At 47.5% G+C, this 26,509-nt stretch overlaps 1 protein-coding gene across 10 annotated transcripts; it reads right to left on the bottom strand.

Moving 5' to 3' along the window:
* On the bottom strand, window positions 1-26,509 carry RANGAP1 (Ran GTPase activating protein 1). Of its 10 annotated transcripts, none has more exons than XM_034775577.1 (17): window positions 26,359-26,460; window positions 25,158-25,306; window positions 24,542-24,702; window positions 23,520-23,647; window positions 22,500-22,559; window positions 21,582-21,761; window positions 20,874-21,008; window positions 15,511-15,669; window positions 15,172-15,285; window positions 13,672-13,771; window positions 12,705-12,789; window positions 11,884-12,046; window positions 11,280-11,396; window positions 10,795-10,897; window positions 8,674-8,762; window positions 5,903-6,024; window positions 1-809 (listed from the first exon to the last, which is right to left on the bottom strand). In XM_034775577.1, exons 3-17 carry the CDS (start codon window positions 24,651-24,653, stop codon window positions 740-742), a joined length of 1,737 nt encoding a protein of 578 aa, XP_034631468.1. In that variant the 5' UTR covers window positions 24,654-24,702; window positions 25,158-25,306; window positions 26,359-26,460; the 3' UTR covers window positions 1-739. The 10 variants fall into 10 exon arrangements, with proteins under 10 accessions (XP_034631468.1, XP_034631485.1, XP_034631451.1 ...); XM_034775594.1 differs by having other exon boundaries at window positions 24,542-24,680; XM_034775560.1 differs by lacking the exon at window positions 25,158-25,306 and having other exon boundaries at window positions 26,359-26,509.

Below are 26,509 nucleotides of genomic sequence, written 5' to 3'. Positions count from 1 at the left end.
TTTCTAAACCAAGCCTATTTTAATGGGGAAATGGGGGTGGGGGAATGCAGGCTATGGCAGTATCACAATGAACAGGCAAAGACCACCGGGGCCAGCCCTACCCGCGGGAGCTCCACTCTAGCATAGCAGGGGAGGAGCAGATTAAAATACCGATCGGCCTCTCCCAGTTAGATTGGGAATACAAGAGCAGGGGGGAAGCATCTCCCTCTCCCAAGTCTGGAGCAGCAGGAGGCAGCTGAGCAATCCCATAACCCTGGAGAAGCAACACCACTGCTGCCATTTCCAGGTGCGTGGCTCAGGGCAGCGTGAGATGGAAGCCACAGCACCGTGCAAAAGCCCTGCTTGATTCAGCTGCTGCTACTGCTTCAGAGAAAGCCCATGTCCAGCACCCTCTGCAAGACAGCAGCTTGGGCACAACCCCTTCCAGCAGTGTTGAGATTAATGGGGCCCTCTTTCCAATTCATGGACAGCCCCAGGAGGACTAGTTCTGGCACAACTGCCGGCGCTGGAGCCCAGGGATGCACTTTGGAAGTGGGGCCTTCAATTAAAAAAAATGGAAAAACAAAGTAAAAAATATCAGCAGGATTCCTCCGAGTTTGTTAAAGCAGAAGGAAAGATGGACATCCCTGTGAGACAGACAGCATGTTTCCATGGGCGCTGACATCCTCTCCTGCCAGCTGGCTAAGAGCTCTCGCTGATAAAAGTCCTATGAGGGGGAAGGAGCAGAGCTGCGCTTCTACTACAGCTGGTGGAGGGTTTGCAGCAGCATGTGGCGGGCAAAGGAACAGGAATCCAAAGCACGGTTGGGTCTGGAGAGAGGAGAGAAGAGACAAAGTTCATTTAAAAGCTACCCCCTGACTGTGCTTTGACTCACTGAATGCCAGCTCTTCGTGGGTTAAGGGGCTCAGTATGGTGCCAGGAACTCAAGAGCCAGCCAGCTGGAGTATCTACCTGCAAGGGACTTCACTCTTACTCAGAGACAGGGTCAGACGAGGTATAGGAATCACTGCACTGAATCAGCCTATTGCTCCGTCTAGTCCTGAATCCCACATCAGACAGTGGCCAACGCTAGCTGGTTCAGAGGAAAATACCCCCTCACCCCCCACCAATGCAGTGCTTTGTGTCACCTGTATTAAACAAATGATCTACTTGTGCCCTGAAGCATGAGGATTGATTGGCCCTGCAATGGTTCTTCTAGTGTAACTACAGCTATACTGTGCTTCCTCAGCTCTCTCATCCTTTCCTGAAACTTACCAAGCCAGCTGGCCTCTCTTACTACTGTACAGAGCGTAAGGGTAGAGGTTGCTACAGTTACAGCTGCAATAGGTTTCCCCTTTTCACAGGCTCATCCTTTGAACACATTCACTGCTTAGGCTGAAACTTTCCATGCTTTGTGCCCACCCCAAGGTGATGTTTCCTGAAGAACTTGAATCCAATACCACCAATGAAAAACATTCTGACCAGCTTCCCCCCCCCAATGACAGAACAGCAATATGTGCGGTGCTCCGTCTGAGGGAGAAGTGGGTTTCAAATGAAGCCGGAAACATTGAAATATGGGACTGAGCAGTATTTCCTTGTTGCTAAGCTGTTAGCTGTGCACTTTACGGTATTTGCTGAGAGACGGGACCCCGTATGCTCTGCAGTCCAATGGACCAAATTCTGCAACACTATTAATGGATTGCATCTCCATGCCCTACCCTTCATTCCCATCCTTCCTGCCCCCAAGTGGTTCATTGCTGAAGATGCACACGGATGGACAATTCATTACATGACTTTGGATGATGGAGTTTTCACCAGGTTCTCCAGCCAGCCCAGCTCTGCAGGCTTCAGCTATGATGTTATGTGTGGGGCTTAACTTGGAATCTCCTTTCCAGGCTTTGTGCATGAGAGAAAGAGGGGAGCTTGAACTAGTGAAGTGAACTGTATCTGAGTTCCCTGAACCTCTGCTGCACTAGCCTGCACTTCTAAGGCTCCCCCTTCTCCTCAGCTGGATTCTACCTCGGGCTCTCTGCAGCCCGGCTCTATAGAATAGTGAAGGGAGCATGCATTGTACATAATCAGTTTCCCCTTGTGGGGAAAGGAGCTGAGAGAGGCAGCCGCAGGCAAACCTCAGCAGAGCAGGGACACAAAACAAAATGGTGGGGGCCTTTCTGCAGACAGCTAATGAATTCTGCAGCATCTGTGGGGGGGTGGGAAATCAGAAATTCCAGGCAGAGAACCAGCCCTAAGCACCCCCATCTGAGATGATCAGGGCCACTGCATTCAGGCCCTTTGCAGAGTCAGATGGGCATCACTTACACTCACTACATTTTTTGTTGTTGTTGTTGAGGTTCTCTTACTCAACAATCGTAAGGCTAGAAACAATTTAAAAGGAAAAATTCTGTCACACTGAGTGAGTTCTGTGGCCAATTCCTCGCCCCCAGAGTCCAGAGGGCCCTGGCTCTGGGCATTTATAACGTCTCCTACTGAGCGGTAATGGAGCTTGGAGCCACAGTAAGCGACAGCTGCCTTGCCTGAAGCAGCTCACAAGAGCTTTGTAGCTCCACAAGCCCATTACAAAGGAGCTGATAGTCTAACAAGGCCAGGAGAGCTGCTGGAGTGGCTGGATTATTGTATCATGGAAGCTCAGGCCAATGAGCTGAAGGGTCTGACTACATTCCCAAGGGAGGTTGACCAAGGCTGTTACCTGAGCACTCCAATGAGCAAAAGTTAGCTCTGTAGTGAGCTGGATTAGCCCGTTAGTTTTGGACAAGAACAGGACAAGCTCCTCAGCATCTGAGCTCCAGGCAAACAAGGGACACAGGTGACCTTGGATTACCAAGAGCTTTGGTGAAGCCCTTTGGACACACAAGGTTTGACTGCAGGAGTAGCTGAAGGAACATAGCAAATCACTAGAGAACCCTGCAAAGTTTTCACTGCATAGCTCGCGATTCCCTCTAACACCCACAGCCGGGGAGTGAGGTGTTACGGCAGAGAGAGCAAGCCCTGAAGCAGCAAATGTTGCCTTGGACTTGTCGCACATCCCCCACCCCATATTACTGCCCCCCATAGATTAGCATTGGGAAGGAAGTTCTCATTTGGACAATGGCATGGCTTAACTGCTTGACTCTGCAGCTTCGGTACTAGCTTGTTTTTTCCTTTTGCTCTCACCATGTGTTAAGACATTTCCTTTGCAAAAGTCACTGGGCTATTTTATGATTTGACACTATATCACTGTAAGACACACACATTCCTCCCTCTAGCTTCTCCTCCTCCCCCCCTCACCGCCACTGCCTCTCCCCCCCAGCAAAACTAGACTTCTCTGCTTCCCTATTCTTAAGCAAAGTTGTGATGAAATACTGCTACAGCCGCAGTCAGGAGTTTTGCCACTGACATCAATGAGGCCACATTTTCACTCTGGAAGCGCTACCTATCTACACCATGCCTGTCACTGAGGTACCCAAATATCTAGATCAGTAGTTCTCAACCTGTGGCCCACTTACAGCCCTGTCAGCACACAGCTGCGGCGCATGTGAGACCCTCAGGGCCATACAGGTAGTATGTATATGGTGTGGATGTGGCCACATAATACGGAGAGAGCTGCATATGCGGCCCACAAAGGTAAATCGGTGGAGAACCACTGATCTAAATGCAGCAAAATCATGGCTGGCACCGTGTTTAATGCGCTATGGGCACAGCTCAGAGAGCAATACGTAGGGTTAATTGCTGGCCCAGAGCCTAAGAGAGGGGTGTACACACATCCAGGGCAGAGTGTGCTGTGAATGAACTTCTCAGTGTACGCAGCCACTGGACACGCTCAGGTCAGAGGTTATGCTGGAGGAAGAGCTCGTTAATGGTGCACCTGACTCCACAGCAGATCACTAGAAGTGAATGTTACAAGTAGTCCTCAGCGTGGCCCAGCGTCCAGGTCAGTTTTACTTAGACATGTTTTTGTCACAGGCAGTAGCACACGGCTTGAAGGTCTGGGATGGGAACGCCTCTCCCTTGAACATTTCGTTTACATAGTGCAGACAGATCCAGTGATCTGGGGGCTTGGGGACAGCACAATTCCTGCTCTTCTTTACTTGGGGAGGGGCTGCTTCAGAGCCAGCAAGGTGGTGAGGGGGGCTACAGGTCAGGCTCTGGGAAAAGGAAAGAGAGCTAACAGACAGGACTGCTACGGCAGCTTGTTTATTACATCCTGCCCCACTTCAGCAGGAACTACTACCAGCCCCATTTCCCCATCCTTCCTTTGCGGACTGCAACAATAGTGCACAGCATGTTTGCAGGAGAGATGTGAATAGCTCGCATAGTCTCTCCCCTTTAGGTTAGGGATCAGGAACTCGAATTCTAGCCCCCCCCCCCCCAATCTGCAATACTGCTACAGGAGCCAGGTTTGATCATCCTTTGGCAGCTTCGTATCCAGCCACCTCTGCAGCTATAGGCATACTGTCCTTTGCATGTGGAATGAGCCCCTGAACTGGCCCTGCAAGGCCAGCTATTTCCACCTTCACATCTCTGCTGTGACAGCTAGAAGGCAGCCAGTTAACTATCAGCCCTTCTATTTAGCTATTAAGTAAGGCCAGCTATATAGAAGTGTGCACGACTTACAAAAGGCTGGGGAGAGGAACAACTTTTAAGCCAGTGTCTTTCTATGTATTTGTATGGTGACCAGCACAATGGGATCCTCACCTTCATGACAGCCTCTGAGTATTTTGGGAATACATGGAATAAATACTGTACCTGACCAATTTTAGCTTTACGCCTGCCCCAAGTTTTAGCTTGGTTATGGAACTTATTTAAAAAGGTGTCCACTGTTCAGTGCAGTCTGAACATGATATAATCAGATTAAGAAACCCACCAAACTCCCTGACATGGATCCTAACTGTGTGTTGATTTGGCAAGTCACAGCCTTTCGGACTCAGTTTCCCCCTCCATTAGTGAAGAGACGGATACCAACACTTATCTACAGCAACGGAGTGCGTGGGGACTCACTGGTTTGGTTTTTTTAAGTGCTATACAAACATTAAGTTTCCACTGTGCTTCCATGGTTAACTTGTTGGGGGTGGGCGGGGGATAGAGAATAGCTCTGGAGACCAATGCCCTATCAATCTGTAACTTTGCCCCAGGGCTAGATTTAAAACTTTCCCTTTTAATAATTTTAAAAACAACATTTGCATAAGTATTAGAAGGAAACTGTTAAAACTGACACTCTAAGAAGCATTGCCTTATCTGTGTTATAAAAAATATTTTAGTATTAAAAAGAGAATTTAAAAAAAGGAACAAGGCTTAACATTTTCACTATTCATGATCTTTACTTTCTGCCGTTCTCTCCAAAGATAATTAACAGACTTGTCAATTTTGTTTTCATTTCCCAGCTCTCATGCCCTGTCATTACAGGGCAGTGTTCATTTGTAAATGCAATGCATGGGAATTCAAGAAGTTTCCACTGGAACTTGAAGTCATGAAAACTTTAATATTAATCTTGGATGTTACTTTTGTAATGGCCAAGCTATACATTTGGGGCTAAATCTGATTCAGCAGCGTCCTTGTAACTCATTAAACTTGTGACTGGAAATTAGATCCTAGTCTTCCTTTGGGCTAAGACACTGCTATGGTCACTTGATATCACTATTCATTAACTTGCCTGCCTCTGCATAAACGTCAGTTTTAAGACCGCCTTTAGAAAGTCAGTTTCCCAGTTCATTCCTCACGATCAGTTCTTCTTACCTTGTAAGCTTTGAATGTTGGACTAAGCAAGATAGGAACAGCTTTCCTTTAAGCTGTTCACATTTTTATTCTAGAACCCCCGCCCACTGGAGGCTCGAAAGGAAGAGTATGTATTTTTCTTTTTAACTCAACCATATGCAGAGGTGTCTAACTTCCTGTAGAACAGGATTGCTTGGCAAGGGGCAATACTCACTTTGTCACGAAGGCCAGGAGAACTGGGGCCAGGGATTTGGGGAAATAATCCTGCTGGACCATATGGTTCAGGGTCATCAGAGGGCCATAGAGGCTTGGGACAGCCTTGATCTTCTCTTCACTCTGCCAGACGGGGATGAGGAAGGACAGAAAAATCAGGCACATAGTAACTGCCATACCAAACGCAGTCCTCACTCCATCTAATCCAGTATGCTGTCTGACTGGCCGACCCCTGATGCCTTTAAACGGCAAGCAACCCTCCACAGCACAATACACGCAAAAAGGGAGAAACCTGACTCCAGCTGAGGCTCAGCTTCCGTAGTAAGTCATGGAAAGGACTAGTTCTGGAGATCATCTTAGTTTACATCACGACAGATGCTATGGTTATTCACACAACTATCTAATTCTTTGCTGGAATTAGCCTTTCCCTCGGCAGCAGGAGGGAGAACTGGCCCCTGTGTTATACACATTGGGTTATTTAGGAGATGAGCAATCAACCTGAAGGGAAATGTCTCCACCACAGGCATCAGGAAGACTCCAGTTTGTTTCAATTAGGGCTTGACAGTCTTGTGAGGTGCAAGCAATTTAGACAGTGCAAATGCATGTTTCTTCTAGACCTTCCTCTGCATAGACACCCTGTCAGGACCCTCCCTCCAGCTGAGAAGGAAGCCTACAGTTCCTGCTAGATCCAAAGGGGCAGTTATTCCCTCCTGTAGGCCCCTCTCTCACCCAAGCATGTTGTTTCCAGTCGCTCCCAGAATGGATTCCAAGTTTAAGCCAGAAGGAACCATTAGCTCTCCTAGTCCAATAACCCATTTATCACAGGCCACAGAATTTCACCCAGTAGCCCCTGGATGGAGCCCAATAATTTGTGTTTGGCTAAAGCATGTCTCCCAGAAAGGCCAAAGGTCTTGATCGGAAGACACCAAGAGATGGAGTATCCACCACTTCCCTTGGGAGTTTGACCTAATGGATAATCACCCTCACTGTTCAATTCAAACTAGAAACAAGGCACACTGTCTGTCTGACTTCCAGCCACTGGTTCCTGTTATACTTCTCGTCACTGAATTTAAGAGCCCCTCCGTGCACAGTGTTTTCTCCCTATCAAGGTACTTGTACATGAATCAAGTCTCCTCTCAGACTTTGAGCTCTTCAAGTTACTCAATATAAAACACTTTCTCCAGCCCTTGAATCATTTGTGGTTCTTTTCTGCACCCTCTCCAATTTTTAACACCCTTTTTAAAATGCTGACACCAGAAGCGTATGCCGTATTCCACTGACGGTCTCACCAGTGCTGAATACACAAGTAAAGTCACCTCCCTACCTCTACTTTCGCCCTTTTTGCCACAGCATTGCACTGGGAGTTCATGTTGAGTTGCTTGTCCACCACAACTCCTATATCCTGTTCAGAATCACAGCTTTCCAGGATGCCCTGCATTCCCTGTTCCTGAATGGATCCCTTTGCATTAGGGTACGCTGAAAGTGTGTTTTGTTTGTACGACCCTAGCTATTGCTTCAAGTCTAGAGTGAAAAAGAAGTATGGAAACAGCCTCCCTCTCCACCCCAAACCTGAGCCATAGATGCACATGGATCACAATCAACAACTGGTCAGACAAGAAAGGACTTGACTGTTGATACTGCTCCCCCAATCAATGCTCTACTTTGAAGCCCAGCCCCAAGAAAGTTCTACCCTCCAATTCATCTCTGCATCTCCACAGTGATTGCAATCTGAGGCAGGGTGGGAAAGAAAAAACCCTGTCCATGGAGCAGAGGACTAGAGAACTAGACCAGGTCTCATGTGAGTGGGGGACCGAGGAAGAGAAAACAGAGTAGAACATCCAAAGGAAGCGTCTTAGTCCCTAACCCATGTCACAGCTGTGCATTTCCCCAGGTTCAGAGTCATCACTGAGAACCCCAGAAAGCCACATGATCGAAAAGATGATGCAAGTTTTGTGGCTTTAGAGTATTCCAAGTATTTCTGCTGATTTTTCCAGACTTTATTTTCAGATGTTTCTAGTCCTTGAGGCTCCGAGAAGCTTCAGACTGATCTACGATGACAGAACAGCCAGACCACTGAAGCACTATTCTGAGCTTGCCGATGGAGACAACTCCAATCCCCCTTCAGCTCAGCTCATGCTGTCGCCTACGTGCAGGTTCTAATGCGGTTAGCTAATTTGCAACTGATTCTCAAAAAGAATAATCCTGCTAACAGGTTTTACTGTATTCTGTGCAGCCACAAACTGGACGCTCCAGGCATTAGCAAGGACACTGGATAGAATGAAACAAAGTTTCAGTCAGATGTCTTTCATTTATTCTTGCTGTGGTCCTTTTAAAAGAGAAGATGTGACTAAGTGGCCCTTTTGGATACCAGGGTGAAGAATAGATATTCATGAGGCTACACCCAGGAGTCTGACAACCAGTAACTCCTAACTCTATAAAAGCTTTGTCCACCAGCATCCCAGTTTGTCTGACCCTTCCTGCCTTATAGAGATATCTGATCTTGAATATACAAGCTAGACCAAGTAGAACAGAATTGGGAACAGCTAATCCATGCCCTCCACCCAAATATAATCCCACTCTGGAATTTGTTATCCCTGCAGTTTTCTATTGTCCCTAGGCATTGGGCATACATAGGAGTCTTACTGTTGCCATGGAGACAGGAACATGATTACCCACAATCCAGCAAGCCTTAGCTTTTAACCAGAAATGTAATCAGAACTCAGCCCAGCTCACCCATCACAGCCCACTTTTAACTCCCTCCTGCCCTCTCACCTTGAGCAGGCCCATGTGGATCAGCAGGCTGGTGATGAATGCATCAGAATTAAACGTTGCAGAAGTGAAGGCTTTTCTCATCAAGGCATCTAGAGAGAGAAATAAAGGTGTAAAGCTGAAGAGCACCATGAGATACTCTGGTGACTAATGTTCATTTCACTATTGGATTCAATTACATTCAGCTTATCTGAAGCTGCCTCAATCTCCAGTCTACTGCACTGGAACGCCACACAGACAGGGGGCTCAGTGCAGAATTTAGGTCGAGTTTGCCATTGAGTACATGAGGCCTTGACTATAAATCAGCTGTTAGATGGGCCGTGGGAGGCCACACCCCTTTATATACCCTGTTTGTCTCTGGTGCCAGAGGTTACTGCAGGCCACCAGTGAGTGCTGGGAGTTGAAAGAGATGAGGCAGAGAGAAAGCCAAGAAGTCACATGGAGTCCAGTCTTTAGTATGGGGGCTGCATAAAGGCCTAGAGAAGAACTATGGCTGAGGCCAAGAAGTGTTAATTGACCTCAGCCAGAGACAATGCAAGGAATGGTCGACCTGGATGCGTTTGGGTAGCACACAGCCTCACTCTCGCTGTGATGGGTTTGACAATTTGGCTGTGAGCTGGTCTCACCGGCCTTTAAAATGACAAGAGCAACAGGCTCCCATGGGACTGTCATCCACTGGGTGTGCATTTGGTTTGGTTTCCAGCGAGGAGGTCTGTGGTTTTCAGAGTTCCTTAAGATCAGCCACTTGTGGCTCTGGCCCTCGCCCCACTTGTTAACTTAAGGAAAGCGGAGTGGCTGCGGTACCCTGTCAGACATTATCAATGTTTCCCTCAGAAAGGGTCAGCCCTCCAACACACAGACGCCTCACCCTGAAACCACCATCTCTTGACACTGCAGCAATTGCCAGATATGACCTGAACTTGCTAGGGAAGGCGAATAGTATTCAGTTCCAGGTGCATGTGGACCCTAGTCACATCGTGGGTGTCAGTCACCCACAGGAGCAGAGGCAGAGATTAGCAGAGCCATGCGTGATCTCCTGCTGACCTCAGAGGAAGCTCAGCTGGCCATTTTGGTCATGCTGAACCTTGCAACAGCCTTTGATACAATCAACCACGGATTGTTGCCTCAGTGACAAGGGACATTATTGGTGTGCACAGAACAGCCCTTTAGTGGTTTCTGTCCTGCCTACCCACTAGGAGTCTGTTAATGGCAATAGCTAGTTGTGTAAATCAGTATAAGAGACTTTAAAGGGATGCCAGATGGGAGGGGCCAAATCCTGAACCCCGCACACAGCTCCAATAAGCAGACTGCATGTAGGTGAATACGGCTACTGGGGATTTCGGGAAGAATGGATGGAGATTTCCTCCTCCTCAACCCTGCGGCAGTACACTGAGCACCTTCACATACCTTTTGCAGCCACAACAGCAGCCTCAGGGCTATGGAAGCATCCACACTTCCACAGGAGGGTTTTGCTCAGTGGATTCACACAGGCCACACCCCACCCAAATCTCTCCTCTACTATTCTGTGCATCAGTGCTGTGCTCCACAACATACAAAGGGTGCATGGTCCCCCCGCACTGCCTCTGTGCCCCGCCCCACACCTTTCCAGCCCCAGTCCTTCTGGAAAGAGACAAAAGATCTAAGACAGTTACTAGTACAAAGAACTCCAAATGGGTGCTCTCTATTTATACTGTCCCCAGATACAGGAATAGAGGGGGCACTTTCTATTTACAGTATCATTAATCTATGGAACTCACTGACAGGATATTGAGGCCAAAACAAAACCAAAACACCTAATAAATCCCATCTCCCCCACCAAAAAATGCCAGGAAGAGTAACACTCACAGCCATACTAATTAAGCTATAAGGGATATTGATCGTCATGCTTTGGGGGGCATAAACAGATCTATTGAGGTTTCACACCCTCACTCCCCCCAAAACAGCACTGCACAATCTGGCACAGTACGGAGACAGAACCGTCTTCCTCTGGCTGCCATGGGAGATTGAACTACCAAAAAAATGGCATGGTCCAGGGAGGCCATCCCTAGGATCTCTTTAGAAGCCACAGGTGCAAGTTAGGCTCCTTCAGCCCACACCTTTGCATGGAGAAACTGACTGCATCACCTGTTGTTTCATACACTGCTGTTTTCACTGTGGTTTCATCTTTGAACACAGAAGAGATCTTCAGGAGAGCTGTAACCACCTTCTCCATATCAGATGTGTCTGTCTGTAAGAGACAAAAAGCAGGAGCCATTAAGTGCATGGCAGAGTGAGGGCAGAAGACACACGATTGCTACAGAAGGAACAATGAGTAGTGCAACAATTGCCTCCAACTGGCTGGACATGACAGGAACTGTCATGGCTGTATCAGGATGCTCGTGGAGGCATAAGCCATGCCATGAAATGCAGCTGCTGGGCTGGCACCATATCTGCTTCATAGACATGCAGCTTCAAGTTGAGTGTCAGCCTCCATTCTGTTCATTTGGACAATGGGAGGACCCTAATCCAGGTCACAAGACTCCCGGAAGAGATCACCTCTGGCGGTTAAACAATTTATCCCAATACATGTCCTACCAACCACACCATCAGAAAGCCACTGACCCACCTACCTGCTGAGCTATCAGAACAGAGCACTTGGGCCCTAGTCGCAGCAGTTTCTCTGGAGATGGGAAGGCGAGGAACGTGGCAACATCCACAGGAGGAGAAGGAGACACGGGAGTAGAGTCCTGCAAAACAGCAAGTCAGATCCCAGCTCATTCTGCAGAGCACCGGCAGAGCTGTGGGTGCATGAATGTGTAGGAAAGGGTGATGGTGCTGCAGGTCAGTACTTATCTGCACTGTCAGAGCTTGTGAAGGGGTGGGAAAAGTGAGCCCAGGATAGGAATGGCACTAGCTAAGCTGTGAGGAGAAAGCTTATACTGCAAACCCTATGACTATCTGGCTCCAGGCAGTGCTGTCGTGGCTACAGAACGTGACAGAAGAAATAAGATTTTCCTGCTAATTTTCTTCAGATCACCACCAAACATTCCTGAGGTATTGTTCTCCCCTCTCCTCTCTTACTCCACCCCTGCTCTGACACATCCCTCCGATCAAAGAAGAGGTATGTGAACCCCCACTTGTTCTCTACAAGTTCATAACAGCCTCCCCCCATTTCAAACCTCCTTCCCCTACTCCCAATAAAGGATTATTGGCTATCCCTCAAAGCACATTTACATGTGAGTCAAGAATCTTCTTAGAAGGCAATGATTCCTGTTCTCCCTGCCCCCTCTCCTGCAGCAGTTGTTGTTCCTCCTCATCATCCTCTCCTTCGTCATCCTCATCCTCTTCGTCCTCCCCTTCGTCATCCTCATCCTCTTCGTCCTCCCCTTCGTCATCACTAAAAAGGATTAAGAGAAGAGTTCACATGAAAAGCAGCCCCACAATATGGACTTCCTGGTCATGCACTGGCCCCTAAGAATAGTTCTCCAGGTCATTACAAAATGCAGTAAGACCCTTCCAAGCCTTAAAACGCTAAGGTGACTGGCAGCAAATCACTTCTAGGGCAGTGAGTGTGAGTCTTTGGGGACTGCAATGGATTATGGGGCCTGGCATGTTTAGGTCACCTGTTCTAATCTGGCCTCAGACCAGCAGGGGCAGATTGGTTCCCATCGGACAGCCCTTTGGCAGCGGGTAAAACGGAGGTGAGAGTCTCAACCTAGTTCCTAGTGGACAGGTGTCCACAAAACACCAGAGCAGGCTGCATCAAGTGTGGGCAGAAGAGTCAAGAGCTGAGCAGGCCACGAAGACCGTGCTCTCATCTCACCCTTATGGAACTCCCTCCAGATGAAGGTGTGATGTACACTGGGGGGGTGGGATTTGCATACATACTGGGGATAGAAATTTTCCATCTCCAGTCCTGTTAATCCAACACCTCTCAGTAGTGCCAGACCCCATAAAAACAGGAACTCGCATGAAACAGATGTAAAAGGCAGACAGCCAGAGCTCTGACATGAATGGTGAGCAGACCCGTGCCACAGCCATTTCTCATGGCCTACCTCAGGGACCCCAGTACATCTGCCATGTTGAAACCTTCAAGAATCTCCTGGAGCTGTTCACAGCCTTCTTCCCCCAGAGCATTACCTAGGATGCAAGAGAGAAGTCAGCTTGGGGGTGAGGACACACTCACTCACAGATCGGGTGCTGAATTTGTCACGAGAAAAAAAAAGTTTAACTAGAGCGCTCAGTGAAGTCCATAAATCCAACCTGCGTCTGGCTGGGAGGACAGCGGCTTGATTTGCATTTCTATAAACACCTTTCACCCAAAGAACTTTATAAACTGCTCGGACAGCAGACTTGTCATTGAAATCTATCAGCTGTTTACCAACTCAGACACCACACAAGGGTTTGAGACAAGAAGAACATTACAGAATCCAATTGCAAGGGAAGTTCAAAGAAGGAAAAATGTAATTAACCAGAAGAGATTTGAGTCTTGGAGACTGCCCTCTCTGTACATTTATACAGCTCCTTTAATAAGCACTTCTCAAATTATATATGTATAGTACCATAGAAATGCAGCCACCTCTGGGAGGGAAGGCAACAATCAACACAAGGAGCGGGAAACTGTGACCAAGCACATAGAAGCAGACCTCGATGCAAAACTAATAACATCAATGGATCTTTAATACCAATACAGAGCAGACAGGATCTTGTTTTCAAAATTCTCACCCTAGAGACACACAGACATATGGAACCCAGATTTATTCACTTCAGGAAGTGTCAGGGATAAGCAGTCAGGATTTGAAACTGTGGCTCAAGAGGTTTAAGTATAACCACTAAAGCCTAGGGGAAGAGGGAAGAGCTTATTCACTTAGTCGGTTCAGCTGCTCTAAGCAGCACCAATATTTTATACAGAGACACTTCTGGCAGCAATACAGATATTTCAATCCCACAGGCTTCTTCCCAATGGTTTCTAGAGTTTGTCATGGACTGGATAAGCTTTGATCTAACTTCATGCTCACGTACCATTGAGATCCAGTTTCTCCAACTCAGACTTATCTTCAGTAGCTTCTGCAATAGTCAGGGCAGCATCTCGTTTGATTTCACAGAAGGACAAGTTCAGTTCCTGAGAAGCAGAGGAGAAGTTGCTTTATAGGGACGCTTTATGCCAATTCTCCATTAGAAATACCAGCTTGGCATGCTCAGAATTGTTTAAGGAATTCTCTCCTTTGGAGCTGGTCTCAGCACAGAGGTAATATTTTTTTAAGTTATAAAAAGACTTGGAAGGGACTCAGGCAGTGAGCAAAGACTAAACAATATGGATAGGCCAACAGGCTAATAAGAACAAATTATTCAACGGGCAGCCACATCCCTTGAGACATATTGAATGAGATGATCCCCGAGAAGGGATGTAATATTAAACAGCTGAAGGGAATTTGTTCTGGAATGGATTATTTTGGTTTGATGTCCTCCTCCCTTCGCCTATTATTAATCCTGGGATCCTTTGATCCGGGAGAAAGGATGGCTGTGTTTTACTTTAACAGGTGTATTCATGAACGAACCCCATTGTTTTTAAAATGTGACTTCCACTGGGCACAGTACAGGCCTGAGCTATGGGTACTACTACAGGGTGGACACTGTTTTTCAAACTCACAAGGCAAGTTGTTATTAACTCAACTCTCTGCACTAGATAACCTTGCGTAGCTAATATGGTCTCACTGTTTTCTTTCACTTGCCTGTTGGTCTGTATCCATTTGTTGTCTCTTATTTTCTATTTAGATTGTAAGCTCCTTGGGACAAGGACCAATCTTTTTGTTCTGTGTTTGTACAGTGCTGAGCCAAAGGAGCCCTAGGCATGACCCAGAACCCAAAAGCGCACTGGTAATACAAGTAAATAATAATGCAATGGCTGGAGTTAGAGGAACACCAAACACCTCATAGGTGACTGAGTAAGATACACCCTGGAAAAGGCTGACAGAAATGCTAGTACTGTAGGGACAATGAAATAGTAGGGTATGGTACTGGACAGGAACTGCAGTCAATATGGGGTCCATAGGTGCCAGGATAACACAAATATTAGTGAACTGGGGTCTCATCCAAGATGTAACACGGAGATACAGATACTGCATTTTATGAACATACTGTAGTGGTCACTCATCCTGTACCCCTCCTGATTTATGCTGTCCCATAGTTTAGAACAGCTGCTTCCAAACCCACCCAAGAACCTTGTTAGCAACTTGCAGAGTAGATGAGACAGGTGGCTTTAAATACATTGTTCAACCTGGGTCTGAACAGACCACCACTTAGCTCATGCTGGAGCACTGCATGCTGTGAGGTGTAGTTTCCACAGATCACATCTCTGAGATCAGCAGTAGGCAGAGCTGTAGAACTAGACGGGCCTGCACTTGGAAGTACCGTGTTTTAGGATTACAGGGTGGCCTGGGGGAGTGGACATAGAACAAGGGAGGGGAAACATACAGGGTGTTTTGGGAAGAGATTTGAAGATGGAGCAGCAGAATGTGGTACCTTTAGTTTAGGGAGCCCCTCTTTGACTGCTTCAGCAATGGCGATGGCACCCTTTGAGCGCACCAGGCAGTCCCCAAAGTTAATCACTTCTACCTGTCGGAGAGTCTTCAGCGTCTGCAGAGAGTGAGAGTGCACGCCCATGAAGGCAGAAATTCAGGTGAGGGGTAGAGGGAATGATCAACTCACTCATACTCAAAGAAGAAAGAGCCTCTTCTCCCTCCCTGCTTCACAAGGATATTCGGCCCCAAAGCACTGAAGAGACCCTTCCATTGTTAACTGGGAGTGGGGGGATGGGGAGGGAGCAGAGAGAGACACCCAATGCAACTGCTAGTAACTCACCTCTGCCATGGCCACAGCCCCCTTCTCTGTGAAGGTGTTGTCGTTCAGATTGATAACCCTCAGCAAAGGGTTGGCAGCAAAGGCCTGGGCCAGAGCTGTAATGCCAGGATGGTTGATTCCATTCTGTGGCATATGGACCTCTTCCAGTGTCCCGATGAGCTAGATTCAGACAGGATTAGCCATTAGAAACAACACTTCAACACAGGCAGAGACAACCACCATCCCATGGGATTACCTTACAAATTGCTTCTCTGTCACCCACAGTGAGTCCACTACACCACTCGCCAGAACTCCTGCAATCCTGTTAACTGCTACAAATACACCCCTCCTACCCCAGCAGCTATGCCTCCAGTGACAAATCAAGGTAGGACCGATGTTTTTATTTGGTGTCAGGGCTTAGGATGTCATTTTCCATCTGTTCTTTGGCCAGAGATTCTGAGCCTTGGGGCTATAAGCCAGAAGTGTCTGAAGAAGCTGCTTTCCAGGTCAAGGCACATGACCACTTGGCAGAATCAAAATCTTTTGCTTCTTTTTAGTTCTGCTTCTGGCCCTTCTGGTCCCAAAGGAAACCCTCCAAAATGGGAATTAGTGCAGTAGGGCACATACAATATATAACATGAAAATAAGACACTAGCCCACACAAGTCTAAGTGCCTTGCTATATGGAAAAAAAAACCCCAAACCTGTCATTGTTTTAGGGATTGCATGCAGGTTTAGCGCTGTTATATGTGCAGAATTCTCTTTTGTCCACACACCTAATGGCATTATATAAATATGTAAGACAGGCCTAGGAAGATACTTATATAGTATCCAGAGATAAAAAGAGTCTCGTTTATTTTTAGTTGTTACACAGGCAGGATCATATCTACCTGTTTATATGCAACAATACACATATTGATGGGGTCACCAATAAGTAGATTCTGCAACACTATTGCTGGCACATTTGACAGCATGCAAGACAATTAAAAAGTTACTAGGTGATGGAAAATGTACATTTGAAAGACATGAGCCAGAGAAATAACAAGTGCCTACAACTCCTGTTGCCTTGGATTGGGAGTTATGTGGTGAGCAGCTATGGTGGGATCCAAGAAGATATTTCAGCACTTAAGTCCCAGTTTTGGCACCACTGTGGTCCACAAAACTCCTGCTGAACCATATAGGTGCCTAAACTGACTCAGTGAATATGTTTTTCAGAGTCCCTCAGCACCTATGTTCCTGCCTCTGGGCACACGCGATGCTGTCTCCCTCTAGGCAGACACAACTCAGGCTGCCTAAGCCCCAGAGCGATTCATGAACCAGGGGAAGACAGGCATTTGGCCCCTGAAGTCAGGTGAAGGGCCTACCAGATCAGCTCCCATTCCAAGTCTGGAGGAGTATAAAACTTTTAGCTCAACAGTTAGAGCACTTGCCTGGGATGTGGGAGACCCCTGTTCAAATCATCTCAGAAGAGAGCTCTACCCAGTAAGCTAAGCGATATTCTGATATGGGGCTTCCTCAGTCTCTCCCGTTGAAGCAGTTGCACTCTCGATGAATAATGGGAGAGTGATGGCAGCAGGGGGACTGGACCCAGGGTCTCCCACTTCCCAAGTGGGTGTCTAAACCACTGGACTACAGTCAGTCATTCTCACTCATGTATTTGCTCTATCTGACCCAGTGACTGTTTTAAGTATTTCTCCACAGAGAGAATGAGCAAGAATGGGAATGACTCTGTAGTCCAGTGGTCAGGACACTCACATGGGCGGCCCGGAGTCCAGACCCTGCTCCTATCACTCTCCCATTATTTATCCAGAGTGCAACAGCTTCGACAGGAGAGACTGAGGGAGCCCCACACCAGAATACCCCCTAGCTCAGTGGTTAGAACACTCAGATGATTTGAACAGGGGTCTCCCCCTTTTCTCCCTCTCTGGCAGGTCAGTGCTCTACCCACCGAACTAACAATTATGAGGTGGGCCCCAGCAGCACCACCCTGTTTTGTGCAGGACAGGCATTTAACTCATTCCTGCAAGAAAAGGCTTTAGATGCTTGTCTCCAGGCAGCGAGTTCCATTGACTTAGATGCCTATTTCTGAGACCTGGGTAAGGCTTAGCACACACCCCTCTTCTTGGCATCTCCTGTTCGCTAGCTTAGGTAGCTGCTCAGCTAGCATGCTGGCTTTTGTGGAAGGACCCGCACAACGAGCCGGTTCTGAGAGCATGTGGAGTCGGTTGACACTACGCCCGGCTCATGAGACAGCTCATGGTGTCTGACACCATCAGGTGGTCCAGAGACATTTATACGGAACACATCACAGGACACCGCCAATACCACACTGAGTAACTGAGACCGCCGACCAGGGAAATAACCCACTTCCTTCCCCGACGAACCAAGGGATGCACCCCACCCATGTACTCATTCGCTACACCGCTACTGACTTGGACTCCTTATACATTCCATAGGTGGTGTACCCAAGCCCACTTATCCACTGAAAAAACTCTTGCACCCCAATCTGGGTCTATGCCGGTTATGTGATATGTATATATCTCTTCACCCTTGCAACCTATACCTGTAATCCCTCATACCCCAAGCCTGATCCCAGATGTACAGTACTTTACTTGTGTATATTTACTTTTAAACATTCACTTTAATAAAGTTTTTAAATCTGTTCTTTTATTGGGCCAACTTCTGCTGTGAGAGAGACAAGCTTTCCTGCCACACCGAGCTCTTCTTCAGGGCTGGGAAAGGTACTCCCAGCCAGCAACACAGCAAAATGCAAGGTGGAACAGATAGTTTAGCATAAGTAGTTAGCACATATTCTAAAGGGACCATTCAAGGTAGAAAGAACAGGAGTACTTGTGGCACCTTAGAGACTAACAAATTTATTAGAGCATAAGCTTTCGTGGGCTACTGCAGCTGAAGAAGTGGGCAGTAGCCCACGAAAGCTTATGCTCTAATAAATTTGTTAGTCTCTAAGGTGCCACAAGTACTCCTGTTCTTTTTGCGGATACAGACTAACACGGCTGCCACTCTGAAACCATTCAAGGTAGAGTGTCCCATTAACACCTCTGCAGTCAGAGGACAAGAAGAGTGCATTAGTGGGTTGCAGGTGGTTGTAATAAGCCACAAATCCAATGTCTGTTCAGTCCCTGATTTTTAGTGTCTAGCAGAGTAATGAATTTAAGCTCCCAGGCTCAGCTTTTGAAAGTGTTGTACACCTTTGAGGATGAGAACTGATAGGTCAGATATAGAGTGATTGTTTTGTGAAAAGTGTTCACCCACAGGTGATATGGTGTTTTTGTCTTACTTTCCTGTGAGAGTTCATTCAAGAGCATAGTGATTGCCTGGGTTTCACCCACACAGTTGTTATTGGGGCATTTAGTGCACTGGATGAGGTACACCACATGTTGGGATAGGCATGAGTAGGACCCCTGGATCTTGAAAGGTGGGGGGGCGGGGGGGAAGAGGAGGAGGAATGATCATTGTAGCAGTGGATATATGTCTGTAGGTTTTGCATCTGTTGTTCTAGCAGGGTCTGGTGCTGCTCTAAGTTGGTGTAGTCCTGGTCTGTGGGGAGCTTGCTTCTGATGAATTTGGAGAAGTTTGGGGGCTTTATTTGGAGGCCAGAGGAGGGGATTCAAGAAAGATTTCTTTCAGGATGGATCCCCATTGAGCATAGGTTGTAACTATTTGATGATACCCCATATGAGTTCCAGTGTAGGGTGATGGGTGACAACTAGTGGTGTGCAGTCAGAAGGGGTTTTATTGCTGTATTGAAGCACGTTCTCTCGGGCTAGTGTGGTGGCCCAATCCAAGCTTCGATCTCATTCTCTGGTGAAGCATTGTTGTTTGGTGAAGGCAGTTTTGAGTGTGTCAAGTTGTATATCCCAGACTTTCTCCTTAGAGAACATTTTGTGGTATCTGAGTACCTGGCTGTAGATAACAGATTTCTAGGTGTTTTGCTATGTGGGTTTCTTGTATATGGTTGTCTGCAGGGTTGCATTGCTGAAGCTAATTGGTGTCCAGGAAGTTGATGCTAGTGTGGGAGTGTTCGAGGGAGAGAGTTTAATAGATGGGTGGTGGTTGTTGAAGTTATGGTGGAAATTTATGAGGGAGTTTAAGCCCTCTGTCCAGAGGATGAAAATATCAACAGATCTCAGATATATCGTCATCGGTTTCATTGTGCATTTATTTTTGTGGATCACATGCTTAGGCATCTCACTCTCCCCATTCATTGTGTAGGGAGCCTAGGCCACTCACTTGGTTTTGTGGAATGCTGTGTTATTCCTGTGACTTTCTAGGTATCTAAAATTTAGGCACCATGATGCTCAGTGTTGCGACACCTTGTCCCTTCCTGGATACCACCCCTACTTAGTACTCATGGCTGAAAGAAACAGGATGAAGACAGACATTCTCTGCCTAGAAGAACTTTCGGAGGGCAGCCCATCTCTCCCAGGATATCTTCACCCTTTAAGAGTGTATCTCAAATTTCCATGCACTGAATTTAAATCCTAATTTTTATGTCAGACCTGTATATAATCATTATGGGTCTTTTTAGCTGAAAAGCACAGTGTTCTGAGATCTGGCACAAAGGATTTAGGATATGGAGGTCACAGGAGGAAAGAGGGAGGCAATGTACGGTTTGCTGGTGAGGAAATGTTGAGACTCCTTGTCACTTAGTCCCCCAAAACTACCACAAGTCTAAACCAAATTTCAGTCTCATTCATTCTCGCTGGATAGAAAGGTGGGCATGGGACAGCCCAATTTCTATTCCCCCACCCAAATGCAGCACTAGCAGCTTGATCAGAACAGGGGCTAAAGGAAGAAATGAGACCCCAGTTGGTAGTGTCTCCTGCAGGAGATTTATGAGAGAGAGATAAAAGCTATGCCTGGGCCAGCTATCATAGCAATTAGAGATATAGAGAGACAGATTAGAGATCTAACTGGTCAACTGGCCCACCCCCTCCCAGTGCCAGATTATCTCCAACTGCATCACTTGTTCTGTACACTATTAAGTTACTCTAGCAATACATCACTTCACCTAACAGTTAGCAGATTATAGTGTGGAGTAGTTACTCATCATGGAAACTAATCCTGTTTTCTGTGCTCAGTCTTGTCCCATTATTCTCAGTTATGCCTCCTCTAACCAAGTCTTCTCCTTTTCTTGGTGTTACCATTCTCCAATGCTTGACTGTTTTAGCAGCATACAGATTGCTGGGGTAAAGATGAACTGAGGGCCAGTACCTTATGGACACCCTTCTCCTCAGTGCACATTTCTTTAGCATACATGTCTGAATACACACTGCTCCCCCCTCACTACCAGAACCAGCGCCCACATACACTTGACACACCTGTACCCCATCTCTGGGGAAGTCCTACTTTGGAGCTTACCCCAAATGCCTCAGCCAGTGCAGTGGCACCATCATTCTCCAGGCGGTTCCTGCCAGCCACGAATACTTTCAAAGCCAGAGGTTTGCCCACAGCACTTGACTTCCTGTGACACTCTTTCAGGGCAGCTGCTAAGATCTAGAGATAACATTAACAGCTTTACATTACTATAGCATCTCATCCTGGAGGATCCCAGAAATGTTTTATGAATTGGATATATAGGAAGCATTTAGGACACCACTGAAGTGAAGCTGCTTCTGGTGTGGGACACAGGAACCATTCTACACCACCACTATTACATAATATTAACAGTGTAGTCATACTTGAAACTGTAGAGGGAATTTTATAGCACAGAAACGCAATAGTCCCTTTGCCCTGTCTAAACACAAACTTGGGTAAACAACCCTGGCTCTTTAGTGACCATGAATTGTCAAGCCCTTGGTTTTACACTTCAAAAGGACAGCCTCCATCAGAGCCAGGCTCAAGCACTGGGTTCAGACAGAAGAACATCAGAATACTCTTGATGGGGGACTCTCCTGTCCAGGTACTGGGATAGGCCAACTCTGCTCATCTTGGACACTTCATGAGATAAGTCTGAAGTATGATGGTAATCAAGCCAACAAAGGGGGAAGTTGGAACATAAGGCCCCCCGCATCCAATCTTTATAGGATGACCAATGCAAGCGAGCTGGGACTGAGAAGTATCACTTACCTTGCCGCCTCCAATGCCCATGCCACAGTTGTTCAACTTGAGTTCCTGCAAAGTGAAGCAGGCAGGACTCTTCAGCAGTGCCTCAAAGCCACGCACGCCATCTGGCCCAAAGGCATTGTCACTCAGGTCCAGCTCCACCAGCTGGGAACCTGCGGCGATAAGGGCCTCCCCCAGGGCAGTCTGTGAGGAGATAAGGGATTCGGTTTTTAGTAACATAGCTCCACAGGCCCATTTAGACCACTACCCAGTGGTTCAGAGGAGCCCCCGCCCCCAGTATTATGCAGTGCTGCATGAGGGAGAAGGAATCTTTTCTGATTGCCAAGGCTGTTAGCTTGTGCCCTGAAGCATGGGATTTGATTACTATTAGCTGAATGTGCACAGCTCTAAGTATTAGATACCATGAAGTTATCCAGGTCTTTTTAAAAGAAGGCCACAGGAGCCATACACATTTCAGTCACCTGCCCAAGCACCAAGTTTCACAGATCCAAATATATGCTATTTAAATGAGCAATTATTCTTTTTGATTTTAAGATTACAGAAGCCACCTCCTGATTCATCCCAGAATCATTCCAAGTTGCTGCTTTAAGAAGGTATCCTTTTATTCTGGAGTCCTAGTTTCCCACCCTGCCCATCAGATGGCCATACTGCTGATCCTCCTCCGGGGAAGAGCTGTTTTACTGATCCAGCCAGAAGGTGTTATGCTATCACTTCTTCCCATCATCCCAGAGGCTGAGGAAGAGGGAAAGCCATACATGCTCATGCTTTATCAGCGAGGTTATGTTTGTATTTGGGTCTCTGACAGCACATGGATCCATGGAAAGGATGGATAGTTTTAAGTGTAAACATAAGGAGCGAGAGGAGATTAGGGTTAGGAGTAATCACAAATCTGAAACTTTAACCCCCAATTCTCCCACTTACCAGAGCAAAAGGGATCTCAGACCTCAATCTCCCTGTGAACATGTCACTCCAGTGACACCTCTAAAAAGAGAGGGATGGAAAGATATGACTGTCAAATATCAGAAGCACACACAAAGGTCCTCTTGCCCCCAGCACTCGACAGGGGACATGATATATTACAATTTACACTTCTCTTGTGCCTGTCACCTAATTATGCCAAAGAGCTACACAACTATAATTCACTTCACTCACCAAGGAAACGCAGTAATTTCTGGGGTAGAATTCATCAGCTGTTTAACAGTGCAGAGCAACCACACACAAGAACTGAGGACATAAGTGGAGATTACCACACCCAATGAAAACTGAAGGATGCAGAACGAGAATTTCATCAGGATAGGAAGCTAAACCTATGAGAAGGGCCATAGAAACCTCAGTGACCACAAGCAGTCAAGGCTTCAGGTTTAGGTTTCATTCAGAAGATAGCATTTCCAGTGGCACAGTACCCACCCACTTCAATACTAGGCTAGAGTCCTGGACAAATAATTCAGGGGGTGGAAAACATTGTGGTAAACCTCCATCACCATTTCCTGCAGCTCTCTGGGCTTTGCTTGAAGTCTCCTACCCAAGCAGGAGGTCTGACTCTGCAAGATCTGATGAGATCACAGCCCTAAGTGGCTACACTGCATTACTGGAGCACTCCGCACTGGTTTACAGAGGCTTACCCTAGTGTGAGTCTTCTCTCATGGCTTTCTTGTCTCAGCCAGGGAGCGCTGCCCAAGGCTGAAATGCAGTATTTCAGCAAATGCTACTCACAGGGCTGTTAAGCCAAGTTATGAGGTCCTATGGGTTTGCCACCACTTATTCATACACAAGCCTAGTTTCCTGGGTCTATTCTTATCTGCTGGTGGGACAGGGAAGGAATTTGAAGTTTGTATTGCTCCTGCAGGGACCTGTTCTGGGTCAGTGCTCAAAAACAGACAGGCCTTCAACATCTCATCAATATATCCTCCCCTCCCCTTCAGTACTATTAAAAGATCTCACCTTGAGTTCAGCTTTCTTCTCCAGGGCTTTGGCAATGACCTTTGCTGCCTCCACACCCACGGTGTTCCCTTCCAGGCGCAGGGCTTCCAAGCCATCAAATTCCTCAATTTCCTTAGACACCGCTTTGGCTGCACAGAGCAAGCAGAGCCTTACTCTCCTTCTTTCTAACCCAAGTCATCTTAGGTTCCATACAAGGGCAGGTTGCAGAGTCTCTCTTCCCACCACTACTCATTTTTCCCCAGCCTCTAGGTCTTTCACCCACAACTAACGTGGTTTTGCACTACCAAGGAGGGGTAAGACGGAGAGCATCGCCATGCAAACTAGTGGGAAAAGTTAGTCACGGGTTTGAGAACAACCTACTTCCAAGTGTGATTCAGGGATTTATTCCCCCACCCGCCACTGCAATACAAGGACACCACTGCCCAGCCAGTGCTTTATCCTAACAAGAGATGTGCAGGGGGAAGAGCACCCCAGGCAAACAACAACAAGCCTGTCTAGGACTGAGGCACTCTATCCTAGGGCAAGGGGGATTGAGGAGGCAGGCAGGAGAGACTAACCAATCCCTCTGCACGAAGCTTGTAAAGCCTTGTTAGCATCCCTTGGCATTTCAATCATTCCGAGTTTTACTAGGCTTCCTGAAGCGTTTAGTGTAGGAGGAAAGTCTCTTGCCTCTAGCAATTTAAAGCGTCAGTGTGTGTATTAGAAGTACAAGAGACACTCCCAGAACAAAATCGACATTTATAAGTCAGAGAGAGTCAAAACCAGTTTCTCCAGTTTTAGCAGTGATGCTGGGATAGTGTGGTAGGGGAAAGGTGGGGAGGGGTTACTTCTCTATCAGAAGTCCCCATTTCTCAGATGGCTGACCCTTGTATCCCCCTGCCACATTACATAGACTCTCACATATTGGAGTCAGCTGTGTCCAGACACCTTTAGTTAGGAGGAGGTTCATGACACACAGCTCTGGGATGGCACTAACATGTACCCAGGGGGAACACTGCCCCAACACAAGCGTTTTCTCTTACCATCTTCGGCGGTGTTGAGTTTTAGGCTCTTTCCTTTGAAGCTCAGCTGCCCTCCACCCACTTGGGCTTTGGCAAGTGACTCCGCTAGCTTAGTAATGTCCTCGGATGCCATTTTCTCCACTTCACCAACCTCCAAGAACTGTTGATTTAAAGGGAGTACACTGTCAAGATAAACAAAAAAACTTCGACTTGAAGAAACAGGTTTAATCTGTATTACAAATAGCATCTCAGGTTATCAACACTGATTTTTTAGAAATCTAGTTGATTCAGCTATTAAAAAACCCCCCCAAACAGTAACAATCATGACAGTGAGACTACATTGGTCAGTTTCAGAATCTGAAAGTGTGTTGCAGGGAAAGTTTTAGATTTTAATCTAGTCATTACTGTTAATCAACATGACTGAATTGGGCACCTGAACTACCTGACAACATCCCATAAGACATTACTCTGTTTGCAATACTGTTAGAACTGCAAAACAGCATTCCTTTCTCCCCAAAATCATGGCCTTTAAACACAAGCCATGATCCAGCCCTGCGAGTTTCCCCTCCTCTGCAAGCTGAGCCAGAGTTAAACACAACTGTTTTTCCTTTTCACTTACATCCTGGCTGGTACTCACCTGTCAGCACAGTACTGGAATCAGATTGTAACAAGCAAAGGGGTTGTCCACCTCTTTCCCTGACATAGTATTCCACAGCCTGACACACCTGGTAAATTTTGCAGACAGTCCAAGATTTCCCTTTGGCTAGTTCGTTCTTCTGATCCTGGCTGGAAATGTTTTACATTATACTAGATAATTCTTCCCCCCTACTTGGCAATTACACACCATGTTTTTGTGGATTCTTAGGCCACCCATTAGTCAAAGCTGAGCTAAGCGATCTCTGAAGCTTGTCTCTCTCAGGCTATGTCTACACTACAGTGGTACAGCTGCACTGTAGCTTTGCTTCTGTAGCACTTCTGGTGAAGATGCTCTAAGCGGATGGGTCCTGCCTCCCTGAGAGGCCGTGGCTATGTCAGCAGGAGAAGCTCTCCTACCAACATACGGCAGTCCTCACTGGCACTTAGATTGATATAATTAACGTCGCTCAGATTATTCACACCCCAGAGTGACGCAAGTGATACTGAAGTATTTTGTAGTGCACGCATAGCAGCATTAACAGAAGTTGATCTGGTAGTAGATATTACCTTGTCTCTCTAATATCCTGGGACCGACAGGGCTACAACAACACAGCTAGCTGTTTGTCCTTCTGTCTATGTCAGACGCTCCAACCCCCTGATCATGCCTGCCGCTGCTCTCCATCGCGCTGTGATTAATAGCTCTCTGGCGAGGCGGCCCGAGCACAGCACACCAGGTGAGGATGTAAGAGGGAGAGGCGGGACTAGCGCCTCCTTGCTCTGTGATGCAACAACCCTGCTTACGCAGCGCACAATTACTCACCCGCCCGGCCCGCTGGCGGAGCCCAGGGGAGGCGGCAGGCACAATAGCAGGGCGGCTTCAGTTGTGCAACGCAGCAAGAGAGAGAAACAACCGGGAGGGAGGGATGCGGAGCCAGAGGCGCGTCTCCCGGAGCGCATGGCCCGGGGGACGGGACGCAGGACCAGCCGCACGGGGCACCCCGCCCCGCCCCGGGGCAGCAAAGCGTTGCGGGGGACGGGGCACCCCCCCCCCCCCACAACAACTGTTTACCTGGGAAACCCGGCAGGGCGGGGGCCCGCGGAGATCGGGCTGGAGAAGCGCCAGGACCCGCCCATCCCCCCGACCCCGTCAACTTCCGGCCGACCCTACAATAAACAAGCCGCGCGGCCCCGGGCCCGCTCACCTGCGCGCGGTGCCGCCGTGTGCAGGTCGGACGCGCCTGGCTCTGGCCCGTCACGCCGAGGACGATGGCGCAGGGGGAGGCGGAGGATTTCAAACCCGGCAGTTTTGTTTTGCCGGCTCTGATTCGCTCGCCCGGCCGCCGCGGCGGCGCT

This window comes from Trachemys scripta, chromosome 1, assembly GCF_013100865.1.
Source record: "Trachemys scripta elegans isolate TJP31775 chromosome 1, CAS_Tse_1.0, whole genome shotgun sequence".
In the NCBI taxonomy this organism is placed as follows: Eukaryota; Metazoa; Chordata; order Testudines; family Emydidae; genus Trachemys; species Trachemys scripta.
The sequence above is the reverse complement of the archived record's forward strand: the minus strand, read 5'-3'. Positions and strand labels throughout refer to the sequence as shown.